Source organism: Alnus glutinosa, chromosome 1 (genome assembly GCF_958979055.1).
Source record: "Alnus glutinosa chromosome 1, dhAlnGlut1.1, whole genome shotgun sequence".
Lineage (NCBI taxonomy): Eukaryota > Viridiplantae > Streptophyta > Magnoliopsida > Fagales > Betulaceae > Alnus > Alnus glutinosa.
Window position 1 is genome coordinate 7,195,544 of NC_084886.1, and position 17,640 is coordinate 7,213,183.

General features: G+C 36.2%; 2 protein-coding genes across 4 annotated transcripts; both read left to right on the forward strand.

Moving 5' to 3' along the window:
- Positions 1-6,140: 6,140 nt before the first annotated feature.
- Positions 6,141-13,055, forward strand: LOC133869529 (probable inactive purple acid phosphatase 1). Of its 2 annotated transcripts, XM_062306558.1 has the most exons (14): positions 6,150-6,290; positions 6,394-6,455; positions 6,638-6,821; positions 7,085-7,176; positions 7,312-7,378; positions 7,488-7,610; positions 8,058-8,150; positions 8,468-8,597; positions 8,783-8,864; positions 9,739-9,871; positions 10,143-10,348; positions 10,441-10,566; positions 11,505-11,814; positions 12,602-13,055. In XM_062306558.1, exons 2-14 carry the CDS (start codon positions 6,436-6,438, stop codon positions 12,905-12,907), a joined length of 1,872 nt encoding a protein of 623 aa, XP_062162542.1. In that variant the 5' UTR covers positions 6,150-6,290; positions 6,394-6,435; the 3' UTR covers positions 12,908-13,055. The 2 variants fall into 2 exon arrangements, with proteins under 2 accessions (XP_062162551.1, XP_062162542.1); XM_062306567.1 differs by lacking the exon at positions 6,394-6,455 and having other exon boundaries at positions 6,141-6,290.
- A 989-nt stretch (positions 13,056-14,044) lies between these two features.
- LOC133858492 (uncharacterized) lies at positions 14,045-17,639 on the forward strand. Of its 2 annotated transcripts, none has more exons than XM_062293966.1 (3): positions 14,045-14,761; positions 15,458-15,882; positions 16,874-17,639. In XM_062293966.1, the coding sequence occupies exons 1-3, from the start codon at positions 14,236-14,238 to the stop codon at positions 17,198-17,200; spliced, it is 1,278 nt and encodes a 425-aa protein (XP_062149950.1). In that variant the 5' UTR covers positions 14,045-14,235; the 3' UTR covers positions 17,201-17,639. The 2 variants fall into 2 exon arrangements, with proteins under 2 accessions (XP_062149950.1, XP_062149951.1); XM_062293967.1 differs by having other exon boundaries at positions 16,907-17,639.
- Position 17,640: the final 1 nt, after the last annotated feature.

Below are 17,640 nucleotides of genomic sequence, written 5' to 3' on the forward strand. Positions count from 1 at the left end.
GATCAAAGCTATAGTTTAACACCAGTCCTACCAAGGACTTTAGCATCACCCAAGCCAATAACCCCAAGCGATTCCCATTACGGGATTCGACCTTGAAATTTAGCCCTTATTGATACAACCCGAATGCCATTAGGCCACACCTTTAGTGGTTTACATGCATGCTGGGTTTGATTGCAAAAGATGAAGGAAAAGGAAAAGATATGTCTAAAATGCACATGTTTTTTACATATATTTTTGAAAGTATATGTGGGAATTATAAGCATTTTGAAACATATCAATTTATTAAACTGAGTTGGAATAAATTTAGAAAAAATTATCATTTCATGTGAGTCTTATGTATGCACACATTGAATGCATGGACAACTCAATTTCATGAAAAACATACAATGTCGTCCGTGTCTCAACCTCGTATATGTACTTGATAGAGCAGTAAATGAACAAAGCTGTTCATGACATGCTCAGGTTTGACTCATATTAACTCAGCTCGAGATTGGTTCATTTATTAAACAAACAAAGCTTGAACAAATTTCATACTCGTTTATTAAATGAGTCAAACCTTGTCTAAGCTCATATAAATTCGTATAAGTTCATTGTTATTATTATCATTAACTTTGTAATAGATCTTAAGTATATAAAAAGATAAAAAATAAATTTTTTCGTTATGTAATATATTGCTTGAATTATTGTAATTGTAATTTTTTTTTTTTTTGCTTGAAAGTGGCTAAGCCGAAATATATATATATATATATAATCAATTAAGCACAACGCTTAACAAAAATAACATCAACAATGTAATGGAGAATATCCTCAACAACTACCCATTCCTCATTAAGAAAAAGTGCTCCATTCGCAAGCCGGTGTGCAGCCTCATTAGCGAGACGCCTAATATGAGTGATCTTCCATTGTTGGAGACAACGTAAGACCCATTGGGTTTCCTTAATTAGATGTCCATATTTATTGTACAATTACGAGTTTTGATATAGATATATGTATACGTGTGTATGTATGTTTATACGTGTGTAATGAATATATAAACATTATATAAGACAGATACCATCAGCTGCTCGGTTTACATGCAACTTAAACTTCAATTGCTTCTTATTTTAAACTTCAATTGCTTCTTATTGACTATTCAGGTATGCCTATAAGCTGGGGCATAGATTGGTTAATGGTACATATAGTTGGAGTCACGTATACCAGTTTAGAGCATCTCCTTATCCTGGTCAAAATTCTCTGCAAAGTGTAATCATATTTGGCGACATGGGAAAGGTTTGTACTTTCTTGGAAGACTAGATCTGCATATAAAATATTAACAGTTTAAAACCATCCCCCCAATTGTAATGATGAGGGACAACAATATCATCTGATGTATGCACATTGTTGCAGTAGTTATATGTAGCATTTTGATGGGTATCATTAGCTATGTGAATAAATAAAGCAAGTTGTTTGACATACTATGTAATGCGCCTCCCTTAATCTTTACTACTTTCAAAATTATATTTTAATTTAATAATATAGCATCTAAAACTGTGTAAAGGATTCTGTTCATCTATACTTTTGGCTTTTTGAGGATGGTTCGCTGTTAATAACAAGTTCATTGAACACTGCCTAACATCAGTCGACAGGCAGAGACAACAATGATCACTAATCTTTCTTGCACACAGGGTACAGGGTTATTCTTCTTGTGAATTTTATGTGGCAGAAGGATCATTCAAGGAACCAGTGGGAAGGGAGGACCTTGAGAAACTTTGGTAGAAGTTCAAGGTTGACATTGCCATCTTTGGCCACGTTCACAATTTTGAAAGATAATGCCCGGTCTACGAGGTATTATGGCTAATCTTTCCTGCAGAATATCTGCACCAGTAAAGAGAAGAATAGGAATATATATATATATATATGTGCAATAAGTTGTATTTAAATCCCGTGTGGATAGGAATATTTTCTTTTTTCATATTCACATGGATTTGCTGTTTTGAGATGTTCTGTCCACACTTTATCTTCCACTCGTTTCTGCTTTTTGAAATAGTTGAGTCTTTGGCCAGCACTCATGAACTGGAAGAGATGACTGAGCCCACTTGTCACATAAAATTAAGCTCCGTAGGAGCAGCCGTTAGTATTTATCAGGTAGGCAAATATCATCTGCAGTTAGATTCTGTACAGTTTATGCTTTTACGTATCACAAGGACCAATATATATATATATATATATCGTATAATCCTTTGTCCTTCTTGCCGAATGACTGAAGGGATCACTAGGTCTTATCGAATTTTGATTACTGCATAAATATGTTGTAAGGATCACGCTATCAAGTGGTTAGGGTTTTCCCTCTTAGTTACTTTTGCAATTTTTTTTTTTTTTGGAATTCAAGTGTTGGGAATTGTCGAGTATGTGATTTAGGCCCTGTTTAGTAATCCCTTCCCTGACGCGCATTGACAGGGCAGGCTTTTGGCAGGAGGGCTGAAAATACTCAGCCAACTTTTTCATGATAGGACAAGCTTTTTTTTTTTTTTTTTCCATTTTACTCCTGTACACAACCGGTTATATTGCACAATTTTTTTTCCTGCCGGGGGTAGAATGGGTAAAACAAAATAGGCTTTTTTTTTTACCCATTCTACCTATGTATACAACTGTTTAAGCTGCTGAATTTTTTTCCATGTCATGGGTAAAATGAAAAAAAAAAGGACTGTCCTATCTTGGAAAATGGCTGAATTTTTTCAGCCCTCCTACCAAAAGCCTGTCCTGTTAGTGCGCGTCAGGTAAGGGAGAGGGGGAAGGAATTACTAAATAGGGCCTTAGTGAAAAAGTAAAAAGGAAAGGAGATAATACCGTACACAAAATAATTTACGTAATTAGACAGTGTGCCTATGTAACTACATTCATTGGAACGAAGACCTAATTTTTCACGAGTAATTCTACATGTATATAACGTGTCCATTAAAAAATATAGTGGCTTTTAAAATCACCATTGGGCATATGATTGATCAAATTGTGATTTTAAAAGTCACCTTATTTTTTTACGGACACTTAATTTACTATTAGAATTACTCATTTTTCACTATAACAACAAAGAATAGGGTACCAATTTATATAAATTATCCTGAATTAAAACCCTAACATGATACATTAAAATTTTCAACATATTCTTACCATACCATGTACCCTCCTTGTGTTTTTCATATATTCTATCGATGGAAAGTGAAAAAAAAAGTATCAAAATTTGAATTAATGTGATAAATGACTTATATTTAAACTTTTGAACATGAACAAATATTATGAAACATCAAACATCTTACAATGACAATATAGACCATAAATATGGAACCAATATATATATATATGGGCGGGAAAAAGTCACTAGTTACAACAATTGTCTTTTATCTCAATTATTGGGATAGGATCATTCTAAAATTATCTAAATTAGGGCATTTCTTTACATCGAACAGATTGAAAAATGCTATCTATTAAAAGGGTGGCATGTTAACAATAAAAATTAAGTATATTTTAATTAGGTTCTTAAGCTTTTATGATGTAGAAAAGTTTAGAGTCAAAGACTGTCTTTTAATTTTTTTTTTTTAAAAAAAAGTCTTTTCAAAAGTAAAGAAAATTTTTTTGAAATGAAAATTCTTTTTGACTGCTTCAGTCACATTTCACATTTTTAATATTTACCATTTTTTTAAGCGGTTAAATGTAAGGAACAACTTGAACGATTGAACTCACGTAATTTTAGAATTTACAATTTTTTTTTAAATTATAGAGAATCCTTATCCAATTATTGCTGTCTAGGATCAAGTCAAGCAGGCATGAGTGTCATTCTTTTTTTGAGATAAAAGAGAAATTCATTAATCAATCACAGAGGAAGACATTTTTGAGAGTACATTCCATATCAGAGGAGGGCATACCCCCAACCAGATATCATCTAAACACTGGGAGCAAGCTAGTCTTGCCAGGCAAAGAGCAGCATCATTTGCTTGTTTACTAACTAGGAAAATATCAACTTTAGGCAGGCCTTGGATCCTAAGATTGGCTTCCTCTATCAAATGCCCAAAGCTGCTATCACATGACCCGCCTCTCATCAAAGCAGTCACCACCTCCCTCCTATCACCCTCCAGGTGCACATGGGATGCACCCAAAACACCACCCAAATTAACAGCAAACCAAGCCCCCAGCGCAGAAGCCAGAGAGAGATTCAACAGGGAGGGAAAAAATTTGGTCTGAGCTGCAACGAACTCACCTCTGTCATTCCTGGAAAGCACTCCAATACCTGTCCTCTTAACATCACGGTTGACAAAACACAGCCCAGTTGATTTTAACGGAGCCGGGAGGGGGGGGGCAGCCAAGAGACAGACTGGCCAGGGGGAGGCACTAGAAACCTGTCAGCATGGGAGGCAGCAGAGGAGAACTCCCTCACCATTCTATGGGCATCGAGGACAAGCCTCTTGGGGGGGGAGAAAACCCTCTCAAACACGAAAGCATTCCTTCTCAACCAAATCAGCCGGAGCAGCACCAGAGCCAGAATCAAAACCTCCCCCTCAAGTTTTCCCATCAGATAATGAATCAAACCCTTACCATCAACTTGGTCAATAGTCAGCTTCTGGATTTTCTTCCCACAGCTTTGCCAAACTGCCATAGAGGATTTGCACTTCCACAAAATGTGGAGAGCGTCCTTCGGTTCTTGAGCACAGATGGGGCAGCACGGCTCAGAGACTATCTTCTTTTTGAACAAATTCAGTTTGGTTGGGAGGAGGTCATTTCCCACTTTCCACAAAAAAAATTTTAAACACCCCCGGAGCTTCCACTTTCCACAGCTTTTGCCAAAAAGTTCCATCCGCACCAGCTTCCAAGCATTCACCCATGGATTGATTTTTCCGAAGCTGCTCCATAAGATAGGCACTTTTAACCGAGAACTGACCATTGGCGGTACCTTGCCAGATCAGGGTATCAGGGATAGGGATCGGACTGGGGCAGATACAACAGATCCGGGCAATTTCATCCTCCCTGAAAATGGCTTGGAGAAGCTGAACATTCCACCAACCAGAGGTACTATCAATGAGGGTGCTCACCTTAGAATTGGCATCCAAACTGTGGTGAGGGGAATGGATTAGAGAGGTTAAGGGGGGCGGAAGCCACTGATCTTTCCAGATCCTTACAGAATCCCCATCTCCAATCCTCCAAAGCAAACCATCTTCCACTACCCTTTTTGCTTGGAAAATGCTTCTCCATGCGTAAGAAGGCCGACACCCAAGGTGTGCCGACAAGAAGTCCCCATCCGGGTAGTACTTGGCTTTCATTACTCTAGCAACCAGAGACTCGGGGAATTTTATCAACCTCCAACCTTGCTTGGCGAGCAAAGCCCGATTGAAGATTTCCAAATCTCTAAAACCCATCCCCCCTTTCTCCTTAGGAGCCCCCAAACGACTCCAGCTCATCCAGGCCAACCCTCTAGCATCCTCTGATCTCCCCCACCAGAACCGGCACATAATAGAGTTAAGGTTAGAGCACAATTTTTTTGGAAGTTGGAATAAGTTCATGCAGTACATAGGGATAGCCTGGACCACGGCTTTGATCAGGATCTCCTTCCCCGCCTGAGACAGGAATTTTTCCTTCCATCCGTCCACTTTCTTACGCACCCGACTTTGGATACCCTCAAAAGTTCTCATCTTCGATCGACCCACTAAAACAGGGAGCCCCAAGTACTTCTCAAAGCAGGAAGAGGTAGCAAAACCAGCAGCAGAGATTAAGGATCTGAAATCCGCTCCCGTGTCATTCTACTTATTCAATACAAGTCCCACAAATATAATAATAGATTTGCAAATAAGATGGGTAGGATATGTATTTACAGTATTTCTCTATTTTTCAATTTAAAGCCGTTAGCTTCGAAACTATGTCGTTCCGTCCGTGCCCATGAAACTCAAATTGCCTGGCGACAATTCAGCTTCAATCTCGGACCGCCCGGTGGAATCTTCTATGAAATATTCCTAGGTTCAGCGTTTTTTTTACTATTTTCGAAATTATCAATCTTACATTTACTAATTAATTATTGCAATTCTTTTCACCTCTTCCATATCACAACCTCGTATAAGACATTAATTAGTTTTATTTACTCATCTGGTTTTGACTTTTGAGTTCTTTCTACAGTTCAATCTTCTATAGGCAAGTTCCATATACGTCACTGTTCTTTCTTTTCCTTGTGCTTACTTCACTTTCTGTGAATACCCAGCTGTTGTTTTACTTTTCTTTTGGATAAAACCGATTGATATCTGCTTGCATTAGAGTATAATCAGTAAATAGAGGTACTTCTATGCTCTCTCTCTCTCTTTTCTTTCTTTGTTTCATACGGTTGATAATATTTTGGTGGGTGTGTGAAAATGTTTTGCATTTCATTTCTGGTTTCAGACGGTTGATCTTGCTGTGCTTTTAAGCTTCATATTACTTCATATGGGGCACTGGCCTACTGGGTACTTTTTGAAGTTATCTTGATAATAATCATAGTGACAGTGATATTTAGGTGTTACCTATGGTTTATGCATTTTGATTTTTTGGAGGTGCGTTTTTGGAGTTGCAATTTCGTTTTTCACTATCAACTCATATCTGTTTTTCTTTTCTTTTGTTTTCTTTTTCTCCTTTTTATTCGATTCAGAATCTTGGGTGGGATGAGACGACTAAATTCGATCTCCTTGGCAATTCTATTTGTTCTTACGACCCTTCACGAGGCGTGGTCACATGGAGACCAGCCTCTGTCAAAAATTTCTGTTCATAAGGCATCGCTTGCTCTTCAGGATCATGCTTATGTTAAAACTTCTCCTACAATCCTTGGATTGAAGGTAAGCTTCAACAGCGCTATGCTTCTTTTTTTTTATCTCTATCTTAATATTTAGCCTATGTATTTTAAACGATAACTTGTTTAATTGACCTTAATCATGATCTTCAAGTTCGCATGCCTTTTAAGTTCATTTCCCTGGCCATTGATCTCCTGTGTGGAACATAGAATGTGCCGTAGAACCACTGGGGCAGGGGCCAAAACCCAAAAAATATGAAGAAAATAGGCTTGTTTTGTGGCTAATGCAAGTGTTGTTCACTGTTTCAGGGGCAAAGTATAGAATGGGTGTCGTTAGAGTTCAGTTCTCCAAACCCATCAATTGATGATTGGATAGGAGTATTTTCACCCGCCAATTTCAGGTGAGTAAACGTTTTTGCATTTCTGAACCTTCAGTCAACATTTGGAACCTCGAGATATTTGATTTGTTTCTTCTGCTTGTAATTAAATTAAATGGCGTTGATCTAAATTGAACCTTTCCACTTCACCATTTTCAGTGCTTCCACCTGCCCCGAAGAAAACCCAAGAGTTTCTCCTCCTCTACTGTGTTCTGCACCTATTAAGGTTCATCCTGCACAGTGCATTGACTTTTCTGAATTGCCTCTTACCTTGACAATCCTTGAAATATAAAAGATCTAAAATAGTGAACTGGATTGTCTTACTCCTTTTGCAGTATCAGTATGCAAACTACTCCAGTCCAGAGTACAAAAAAACTGGAAAAGGGTACTTGAGGCTTCAGCTGATTAACCAGAGATCAGACTTCTCTTTTGCACTATTTTCTGGTGGCTTATCAAATGTATGCTTACAATTGTCTTTGCCCTAGCATCTGCATATCTATGTATATGAACCAAATTGTCATGAAACAGTAGTTTTTTTTGAGATCGGTTAATACATTTTTCCTGTTATGTTTCTTCGGAAGAAAGAAAAGAAAAAGATTAATCTTGTGATGGTTAGAAATTTTCATGTACAAAACAATGCTTCTGATCACTGGATTTTTTTTTTCTTTTTTTTTTTTCCATTATGCACTATGTTGACTGGCAAATTTCCTCAAAATCCTTGGCAGTGATGGCTTTCTGCAAGGCCTCTACCTATGTCCTCTTGGCTCTCCTCTTCTGTCATTTGTTTTCCTTTGTTTTCTATTCATGTCCTCTTTTACATTTAACACGTTTTCTTTTGGTTCTTATCTGCATTTCAAACTTGATTAAACATTCTTTTTACTCACATCTTTATTTTTACATGATAGCCTAAGCTGGTGGCAGTATCAAATCAAGTAGCTTTTGCTAATCCAAATGCTCCGGTTTACCCACGCTTGGCACAAGGAAAAGAATGGAATGAAGTGAGTCCAATTTCTTTTAATCGTTGAGACTCATACATTGTACATTACACAAATAACAAGTCCTCTTATTTTGTGCGTAGAATATCAATAGAGCACAGATATCCATCATATCCTACCTGTTTTCTTTGTACTGTAAAGCTATTCATTTTTCTAGAAGCCTGTGTTCCATTAGTTTACTGGCACCTTCTTCTACTTTTTTTTAACATCACCTTTTGTTTCCTTGAGTTAATAGCATGCAATAATTATTGTAATGTTACCTTACACTATTAAGGGCTTACAATTTCAAGGAGATAACATGGTTTTGAATTGATATTCAGATGACTGTGACCTGGACAAGTGGATATGGGATCAATGAAGCAGAACCTTTCGTTGAGTGGGGTCCAAAAGGAGGTGACCGTGTGCTTTCTGCTGCTGGGACGCTGACTTTTGATCATAACAGCATGTGTGGTGTGTAACATTCTTACCTCTGAATTTTGTTCTCGTAAAAAAACTATTGGGGAGTTGGCACCTTAACAAAAAGTGCATGATGATTCATTTTTCTTTTCAATATTACTATTTAATAATTATCCAAAATTTGTTCTTGAGTTATTTACTTTTGGTAGATAACTCACCTCATCAACATATGTGCACAGGTGCACCAGCTAGGACTGTGGGATGGCGTGATCCTGGATTTATACATACCAGTTTTTTGAAGGAGTTGTGGCCCAATCGAGTGTATGGTGTATTTTTATTCTTGCTTTTGATGTTGATTCTAGGCATGTCAACTCTTGAAAAATTTAGGTTTTTGAGCCAAGTTTATACAGAAAATTAACATCTTTTTTGTTATGTACTTCTAAGCATATCAATTCATTCATAATATTCAGGTTCTGTTTGACTTTCTTTGTGCATCATTTTCCTTTTTGGCCAAAAGTTTTTGGAAATTGGAATCCGTAACTCTTAAAATTCTTGTTTAACTCATTAGTCCCCCGGATACTGATGTATTGAATAATTAATAATAGATTTGACATAGTAATTATATATATATATATATAAAACCCATGTATGAATATGAGGAAAGCATTGATGCTTAAAATTAAACTAATTAAATAATGTCCAGTTTTTAAGTAATAACGTGACTTCAAAAGTTAATTGGAAGGTTGATATAATAGAAGATCTGGTATAATAATAATAAAAAAAACAAAAAAATAAAAAAAACAAAAAAAAAAACAATAATGTGTTATTTACTGTCCCCACATAATGATACTTCTGAATGATGTGTCATTTTATCTTCATATATCTAAACAGTGCAATCATCTGTATTGATTCTTTCGCCAAGAAGCAAAGTGAAATTGGTGTTAATCTAAGAAGAAATTAAGCTTTCTAACTGTTCTTCTCATTGTGAAGTGGTACAAAACATTTAACATTCTAAACATATTTCTCTTGAAAAGGATTGAGTTTGAAATATCAATGGTTTTCACTAGATAGGGTTTGACTATAAGATTCCAACTGTAAAAATTATTGCATTAGTATTATGTTAAAATCTTTGCAATCAGCTGTTAGGATTTATTAGCAACTAAACATTCAATATGCTTTTCTATTGATTATGCAGGTACACTTACAAGCTGGGGCATAGATTATTTAATGGTACATATATTTGGAGTGAAAAATATCAGTTTAGAGCATCTCCTTATCCTGGTCAAAATTCTCTACAACGTGTAGTCATTTTTGGTGACATGGGGAAGGTTTGAACTCTCTTGGAAAATATTAGTGTCAATTATTAAATCCCAGTTCACAGTCATGCATAAATGACGTTTGTATCTGGATTGTTGCAGTAATTTTATATTATAGATTTATCAATATCACCAGCAACATAATGTTTATCTTACTTAATTGTTTCTTTTTTAATTATTCTACTATTACTTTATGTTTTCAGATTTCTGTTTAAGATTATGAATGACTGTCCAATGAATTATGTAGTTTCTAGACATTTTGCTAAACTCTTTCACTCTGCAGGATGAAGTTGATGGTTCCAATGAATATAACAATTTCCAGCGCGGCTCCCTGAACACCACTCGAGAGCTTATTCGAGATTTAAAGAATATTGATATAGTTTTCCACATTGGAGATATATGTTATGCAAATGGATACCTTTCACAGTGGGACCAATTTACAGCACAGGTTGAGCCAATTGCGTCAACCGTGCCTTACATGATTGCAAGGTTTATCATAATTGCAAACTTATTCATAATGTTTGAGCATATATTTGTCTTCTACTTTGCCTTATTTGCCAAATGGTGATTTCTCCTTGCAGTGGTAACCATGAGCGTGACTGGCCAGGGACTGGATCCTTCTATGGGAACATGGACTCTGGGGGAGAATGTGGTGTGTTGGCTGAGACTATGTTTTATGCCCCTACTGAGAACAGGGCTAAATTCTGGTATATAAATACTGCAACCTTTCACATTTGATTAGCTTTCCATTGCAATTATATGCATTCTAAGCTTGTTGTAATCGATTTTGATAGTTACTGACAATTATTGTGTTCAAATCGTTGACCTCTACGCATTTTTATCAAATTCTTTGAATTTTTAGTAGCTACAAAGTTAAGAAAATGCAACCTTTTTAATCATAGATCGATTATGCATCAATATCATGAACATATGGAAAAACTCTCAACAAAGCTATGAGTTATCTAAAAAGCTTCTGTTACTTGCACAATAAATCACATGCTGCTTCTCCCTCAAATTTATTTTTCAAAAATTTCCAAATACTCACCAAGATCCGTGCTTAATTTGTGATAATCTCCTCTTTCACCATAAGGACCTGCCCTTAAATGAGTTCTTTATAGAGATCTTCTACTTTCATAGGAAACTGACCTGGGGAAGAAACAGAAAGAGAGATCTAGATGTACCTTGTTGGAAATCCGATTGTCCAGGAACTTGGCTAACATGTCTATCAAGCTAACTTGGCTAACACCATTCTCACGTGTAGGCCTGAAAAAAAGAATCTTGAACAGGCCCTGCAGATGGACCCTGAACAGAATCAAAATGCAATGGTTCATTAGTAAAGTGGGGTTCATGTGACTCAAACAAAGCACCCCGTAAGATAAACAGGCTCTGATATGTTGATTTTTTTTTATGAAGATTTAGAAAATATAGGATGTGAGAGAGAAGAAATATAAGAAAGAGAATGTACGGTTTGGAAAGGAGGTTACAAAAGTGATCTCCATTCATCTCTATCTCTGTGTATTTATATATTTCATGAATAAAGTAAAACTACAACAATCCCCCAAAGATTGCCGATAATAACTGTTATACCTGGACTTTCTTCTAGATGTGCAATGAACTGGTGAACAACATTGTTTTCTTCTTCCAGGTACTCAACTGATTATGGCATGTTCCGCTTCTGTGTAGCTGACACTGAACATGACTGGAGGGAAGGCACAGAGCAATACAAGTTCATTGAGCACTGCTTGGCATCAGTCGACAGGCAAAAGCAACCGTGGCTAATTTTTCTTGCACATCGAGTACTTGGTTATTCATCTTGTATCAGTTATGTAGAGGAAGGATCATTTGAGGAACCAATGGGGAGGGAGAGCCTTCAGAAACTCTGGCAGAAATACAAGGTGGACATTGCTGTGTATGGCCATGTACATAGTTATGAAAGGACATGCCCCATATACCAGGTATTCTTATAACTTTATGCTGTGACAAAGATATACCCTTTCTGTATCCTTCCGTTGCATTTTACACTAACATGGGAGTAACCGTGAATTATATCTTCCTTTACGCTTCCCATAAGCGAAATAATTGAAATGTGCTTTTGGACCGCTTTCAAATTACCTGCCAATGTCATGGACATATTTAGTGACTTTGAGTTGCAAACAAATCATTGACCTTTAGAATATAGGGATATCTGATTACTTTTATTCTTATCTCCAAGAATGATCATTCTTAGCTTTTCTCAAGCAACAAGTATTATCTCCAAGTGAAAACAAATCAACAACAGGAGAATAATGGTTTCTGCTTCTACAGGTTGGTTTGCTTGTATGTGCTTTGTCTAGCAAGATATGAGGAATATAGACTTCTTGGAATAATATGAACCATACCAAGACTTCTTGGTTCATTTGGGGCTAATATCTTTATATTGCTTTGAACAAACCCTTAGTAGACCTGACTTAAAATGGTCTATAGCCTATGTGGGCCCTTTCGGGCAAGCTTCTGTTCTGAAATAGAATTACAGTGGTTGAGCAGATCTGATTTTTTTTTTTTTTTTTTTTTTCAAACTTTCGAATATCCCACAACTATTTGGTGGTTGGCTGTGCAATTCATCATCATAGTATCTCTTTTCGAATGATATGGGACATGCTAGTTGTGAAATATAATATGTTGGCTACCAACAATTTGAGCTTTGAAAAGTTATTGGATTCCAGCTTTCTGTAAATTAGCCATTGATTACCATTTCTTCCACAGAATATTTGCACCAATAAAGAGAAACACTACTATAAGGGCACTTTGAATGGAACAATTCATGTGGTTGCTGGTGGCGGAGGTGCAAGCCTTTCACCATTTACCACCCTCCAAACCCAATGGAGTTTCTTTAGAGATTATGACTACGGGTTCATAAAGCTTACAGCATTTGACCATTCGAACCTGTTGTTTGAGTACAAGAAGAGCAGGGATGGAAAGGTTTACGATTCTTTCAGAATATCCAGGGATTACAGGGACATCCTGGCCTGCACCGTGGATAGTTGCCCTAGCATGACCCTGGCATCTTGAATGATGATGATTCTTGTAATGGATTCGCATTTATTATCATGTTTTACCACAAATAGAATTGTGAATAAATATGCTGCTAGAGTAATGTTATCTAGTAAACTGTTATACAACTGGGATGATGTGACAATGAAAATCAGTTTTGAATCAACTAGGGCTTATTAAAAGGAAAAATCATAATGGTGCTATTTACTGAACTGTTAAGTCGGTCGAAAATACAAGCCAAACGCTATGACGACTAATTGGCTGATTTTTTCGTACAACTGAAAAATGCTTTCAATTGAAATCATATTTTTGAAAAATAATTTTGCTAAAAACATTACGCCGAAACAACGGAGTTTAAAGCGAATACTATTATAAAGAGTACTATTATTCATCATTTGGGTATATAACATTCATCTTATAATAGAATCTTATAATAGAGATCCATGTAAACAGTTTTGAAGCAGATATATTCTTTTTTCTTTTTTCTTTTTTTTAAAAAAAAAAAACTACCAAACGTTTCTCCTCCTTTTTCCTTCGTATTGCTTTTAAAAAATAAATAAATAAATAAAATTCCACCTAAGGTATTTTAAAAAACTGGTATTAGAAATTGAGTGTCATAGGGATAATACAAGTCCTTACAAATTGACGTAACAATTCACTTGACATTTATAATTTCAATCAATAAAATGTGAATTGTCATGCAACAGTCCACATTATACTTATCACGTTTATAAATTAACATAATATTTATTACTTAGACACTAAAATATGAACTATCATGTAATTACTCATATTTAAATATAATATATCACGTAAATTTTAAGAGTTAGTCACCCAAATATTTTCCCACATAATTTTACTTTCGAAAATAGTGTGGTTTTAGACAACGTTATGACAAACTCTAGCTGAACAATTAACTACCAAAATATTTTTTTATTTTTTAAAAAAAAAAAAAAAAAAATCTTTTTTTAATATTTTTTTTTTGGTAATAAATCTCTCATTTTCTTGATAACTAATTTCAGCCCAAACAGTAGTAGATAACAGACCAACGTCTCCATAGTGGTCTGAAATTGAGACAACTGCTCCCACATATATATGTCGTGCCAAACGCAAGCTTTTCAAATTCACACTTTTCTCCTTATTTTATATGGTCAGACGATTTGCGTATACCCTTTTCTTCTTCCAGTCTCCCAATCTTCTTCAACTACACCTCCAGACTTGATTTCCATTCTTTTCTTTGATTTCATTTTCTCGTCTCTGCGTCTTGAAGACACAAATTGAAGAAAGCATGAAACGAAGTTGAGGAGGAGGTTGTGATTTTATATGTCAGAAGAAAAGACGAGACAATGGATTCGTGGGTAGCCAAGTACTGGCACAAACTGTTTTCTAATAAGGAACAAGAAGCTCCCGAGGATTCAATTCACGGGCAATCCGAACCGTCCAAGCAGACGGGCGAAAATCTTCGTTTCGATTCAGAAGATGTTGCGAATGCAGCCGGAGAGGGCAGTGTACGTGCTATTGGTTTTCAAGAAAAAGGGGGTGACTATTCTGATGGGTCTGGACCGTCTGGTACTGTTTCTTTTGGTAGAGGTGGTAGAAGCAGGCAGCTGTCTCTTCGTGGGTATTTTGTAAAGCAAAGTTGTAGACTGTACAGGGAACGTGTTGGAATGGAAGAGTATTATTATGTGTACAATTCAGTTCAGTCACAGACTACATTGAAATTGAGGCCGTTGTTGGTGAAGGATGGGAGCTTGATAATCACAAGTGCTAGCAATAGTTTCAATGAATCAAAGCAAAACATCGAAAAGTCGCCGTCTAGAACAAGGGCAGTACCATCTCCATCGGGTGGTGGTGGGGCATTCCATTCACAAGGTTGTGATCTCTTCTCTGGTTTTGATGATTAACTTGCTTTTTAATTATAGTTTAGTATAGAATTCTTAAATCATCGCTTATCTCAAAAGTTTCAGCCGATTGAAAATGGATAATTTAATTATTTAATTTATATTCTAACACTCTCCTTCTCGATGAGTGAGCTTAGACTCCTCTTTAATTAGTGCGGCCCAACAAGTAAAATATTTAATTAAAATGAAAGTGAATTGTGAAGTCTAGACCCCTGCTATAATACATGTTAAATCATTACTCATTCCAAAAACTTAAGCCGATAGAAAAATGTTAATTTAATTTATATTCTAACAAATATTGACTTGGGCAGACTTGAAATGTATAACGTAGCAGCTTTTACTTTGAGTCTTTGCAATTAGGAATTTAATAAGGTAATCAACTTGTTGGATTGGTAGGACTCGTGCAGTAGTGAAATCCTTGAGCTCTCTTGTGCTAAATCAATTATGTGTAGACAATTAGTATAGTTCAGGTTAGATTTTTGCCCAGAAAACTGGAACAATCTTGATCAAATCATTATAATGGGCATTAACATGATCATGGGCAATTTGGTGGACATGCAAGAGGCAATTTGTACTTTCATCTAGTATCTTGATGTCAAAGTTCTTGCCTTGATACATGATTATCTCTTCCTTTTCTTTTTGTGCTTATGATGTATACTGTCATCAGGTTCACCCAATGGAATGCTGCTTCTCTTTCTTGGATTCACTTTTGGAATAATGTTTACAACAGTTGCTAATAAAAGGGAAGTGGACAATTTAAATGACCTATTGAATCAGACTAAGAATTTGGTTCAATATTTACATGAGGAACTTGAGATGAAAGATTTGTATATTGTTAAGGAGGAAGGTGATGAGGATTTTGAATCCCGTGGGACAAATGAATTTCCCTTCCTTAATCACACACCAATTGCATCTTCTACTGAACCAGAATTGGATAAATCTACAAAATATGATCAGAAGGAGCGAGATTATCACAAGGCAGAAGATTCCAAGGCAATAACTAAAATTGAGGCAGAGCTTGAAGCTGAACTAGAGAGGTTGGAGTTGAACATGAAGACATCTAGCCTGGAGAAAATATCCGACTATGTTGAGGTAATTATGTCCCTGAATATTATCAAATTTGGCTGCATACTGTTTGCTTTAACATGGACAATCTATGATCATCTCATAGCTATGTGGTTCTGTTATATGTATTGGAGTGCTTCCTGACCAAATGTTTTTGAAATTTATACTTAATTGACTTTCTAATTGACCTTTCTCTATGAATATAAATGTATGTTTTTTCTCCAGCACATGGTAGATTAAAATGAAAGTTACTAGTCATCATAAGTAGCCAGTATGACTTATCTTCACGGTACCAAATTGACTAGTCAATTTAGGGCTACCATAAAATTACTTATAAAGCCCAATTTCACATAGTAACTAAGTAATGTGAGACTCAGCCTTGACATCCTTGTCAAGGTCACGTCATATAATGCTCCAGTATCACATGGCGTTACAACCCATCTTTGATACCATTTATAATGACTCAAGAAAAGCGTTATACGCATTCGCGCTATCACCCCAAAAAGACTAGTCAATTTGAAACTACCTAAAATCATTTATAAAGCTCAGTTTCATTTAATAAGTAAGCAATGTGGAACTTAGCACTCATGAGTATCTTTAAAAACCATTCACTTTATATGGGCTATTCATTTTTCCAATATGAAACTAGGGTATAATAGCCTGGATTCTAGTGCTGCTTATGTAAGCATTCAGTGCAATATACATTTCTATTGGTTTCTTGGCTTTTACAATTCTATGAAGTGGGATAAAATCGCGGTAGGCTCCAGCATTGAGCTTAAGATAATTTATGCATTTAGTTGATAGTGTTCCTCTCATCACCTTAATAAGTGGCATCGCCATAATATAGATTGGTTCTCATCTGTCTAGCTTGAATGCAAGAATTATGTTCTTAACATTGGTGTTGATGACCTTTAGACGACCCCAAAAGTTGAGATTATTAAATTTATGTTTTCTATGTAAACAACGAGAATTTACTTTTATCTTATGTAGTATAATAGTTCTGCATATTTGTTTGCAGCTGGATCCCGACTTTGTAGTGGATGTGTTTCAGGGAGATCTGACGCCCGTCAAGGTCCAGAGGCTACCTGGTGGTTTATCTGACTCGGACTGTGATGCAACTGGGACCTCCTCCGATCACACTCATACAGCAAACTATTCACTGTCACCTAGGGAGTTGAGCATTCGTCTTCATGAGGTAATTCACCTGCAGCTTGAAGCACGCATCATGGAGCTCCAGAATGCACTTGAAAACACCCAGAAGAGGTTGCATTCCATGGAATCAGAAAACATGATCCCTCAGAATAAATTTGTCAATGACATGGATAGACCCTTTACAAATTTCTAAGGGGAAGCTCTAAATGCATTTAATGAGGCTTATAAAACGATTACCGGGATGACCATAAAAGATGAAGAGGCTCTGCAAGACAATATATAACAGTGACTGCACTTAGAAAGAATTGATTCATTTTGGCAAAAAGCTGTTTGGTGAGGGTATGGTTAATGGGTCCATTTCACAATATGATATCGTTAGTGAGAGAGGGTCAAGCAATTGAAATGATGATGAGATCAGGACTAAGGAAGAGAAGGCATCAAGGAGCTGTGAATCAAATGAGACAGGCAAGAGTGAAGATGATGATGAGATGGGGAAGGTTTTGATCGAGCGAATTGTGTACAAGACCAGGCAAGGTTCTTCTGTGGTTTTAAACGCCCAAAGAATGGTGTATTTAATGGATGAACAATAAAGATCATGATAGAAAGAAAAAAAAAATTACTTCTACAGTTAAC

What these genes read in the sequence shown, in the direction of transcription:
- LOC133869529 (XM_062306558.1), top strand. Translation starts at nt 6,436, where the DNA reads ATGGGGCACTGGCCTACTGG. An exon ending in TTTCTGGTGGCTTATCAAAT is followed by an intron (nt 7,611 to 8,057) that starts GTATGCTTACAA and finishes TTTACATGATAG; the next exon opens with CCTAAGCTGGTGGCAGTATC. An exon ending in GAGAACAGGGCTAAATTCTG is followed by an intron (nt 10,567 to 11,504) that starts GTATATAAATAC and finishes TTCTTCTTCCAG; the next exon opens with GTACTCAACTGATTATGGCA.
- LOC133858492 (XM_062293966.1), top strand. Translation starts at nt 14,236, where the DNA reads ATGGATTCGTGGGTAGCCAAGTACTGGCACAAACTGTTTTCTAATAAG. An exon ending in TGGGGCATTCCATTCACAAG is followed by an intron (nt 14,762 to 15,457) that starts GTTGTGATCTCT and finishes TACTGTCATCAG; the next exon opens with GTTCACCCAATGGAATGCTG. An exon ending in AAATATCCGACTATGTTGAG is followed by an intron (nt 15,883 to 16,873) that starts GTAATTATGTCC and finishes ATTTGTTTGCAG; the next exon opens with CTGGATCCCGACTTTGTAGT.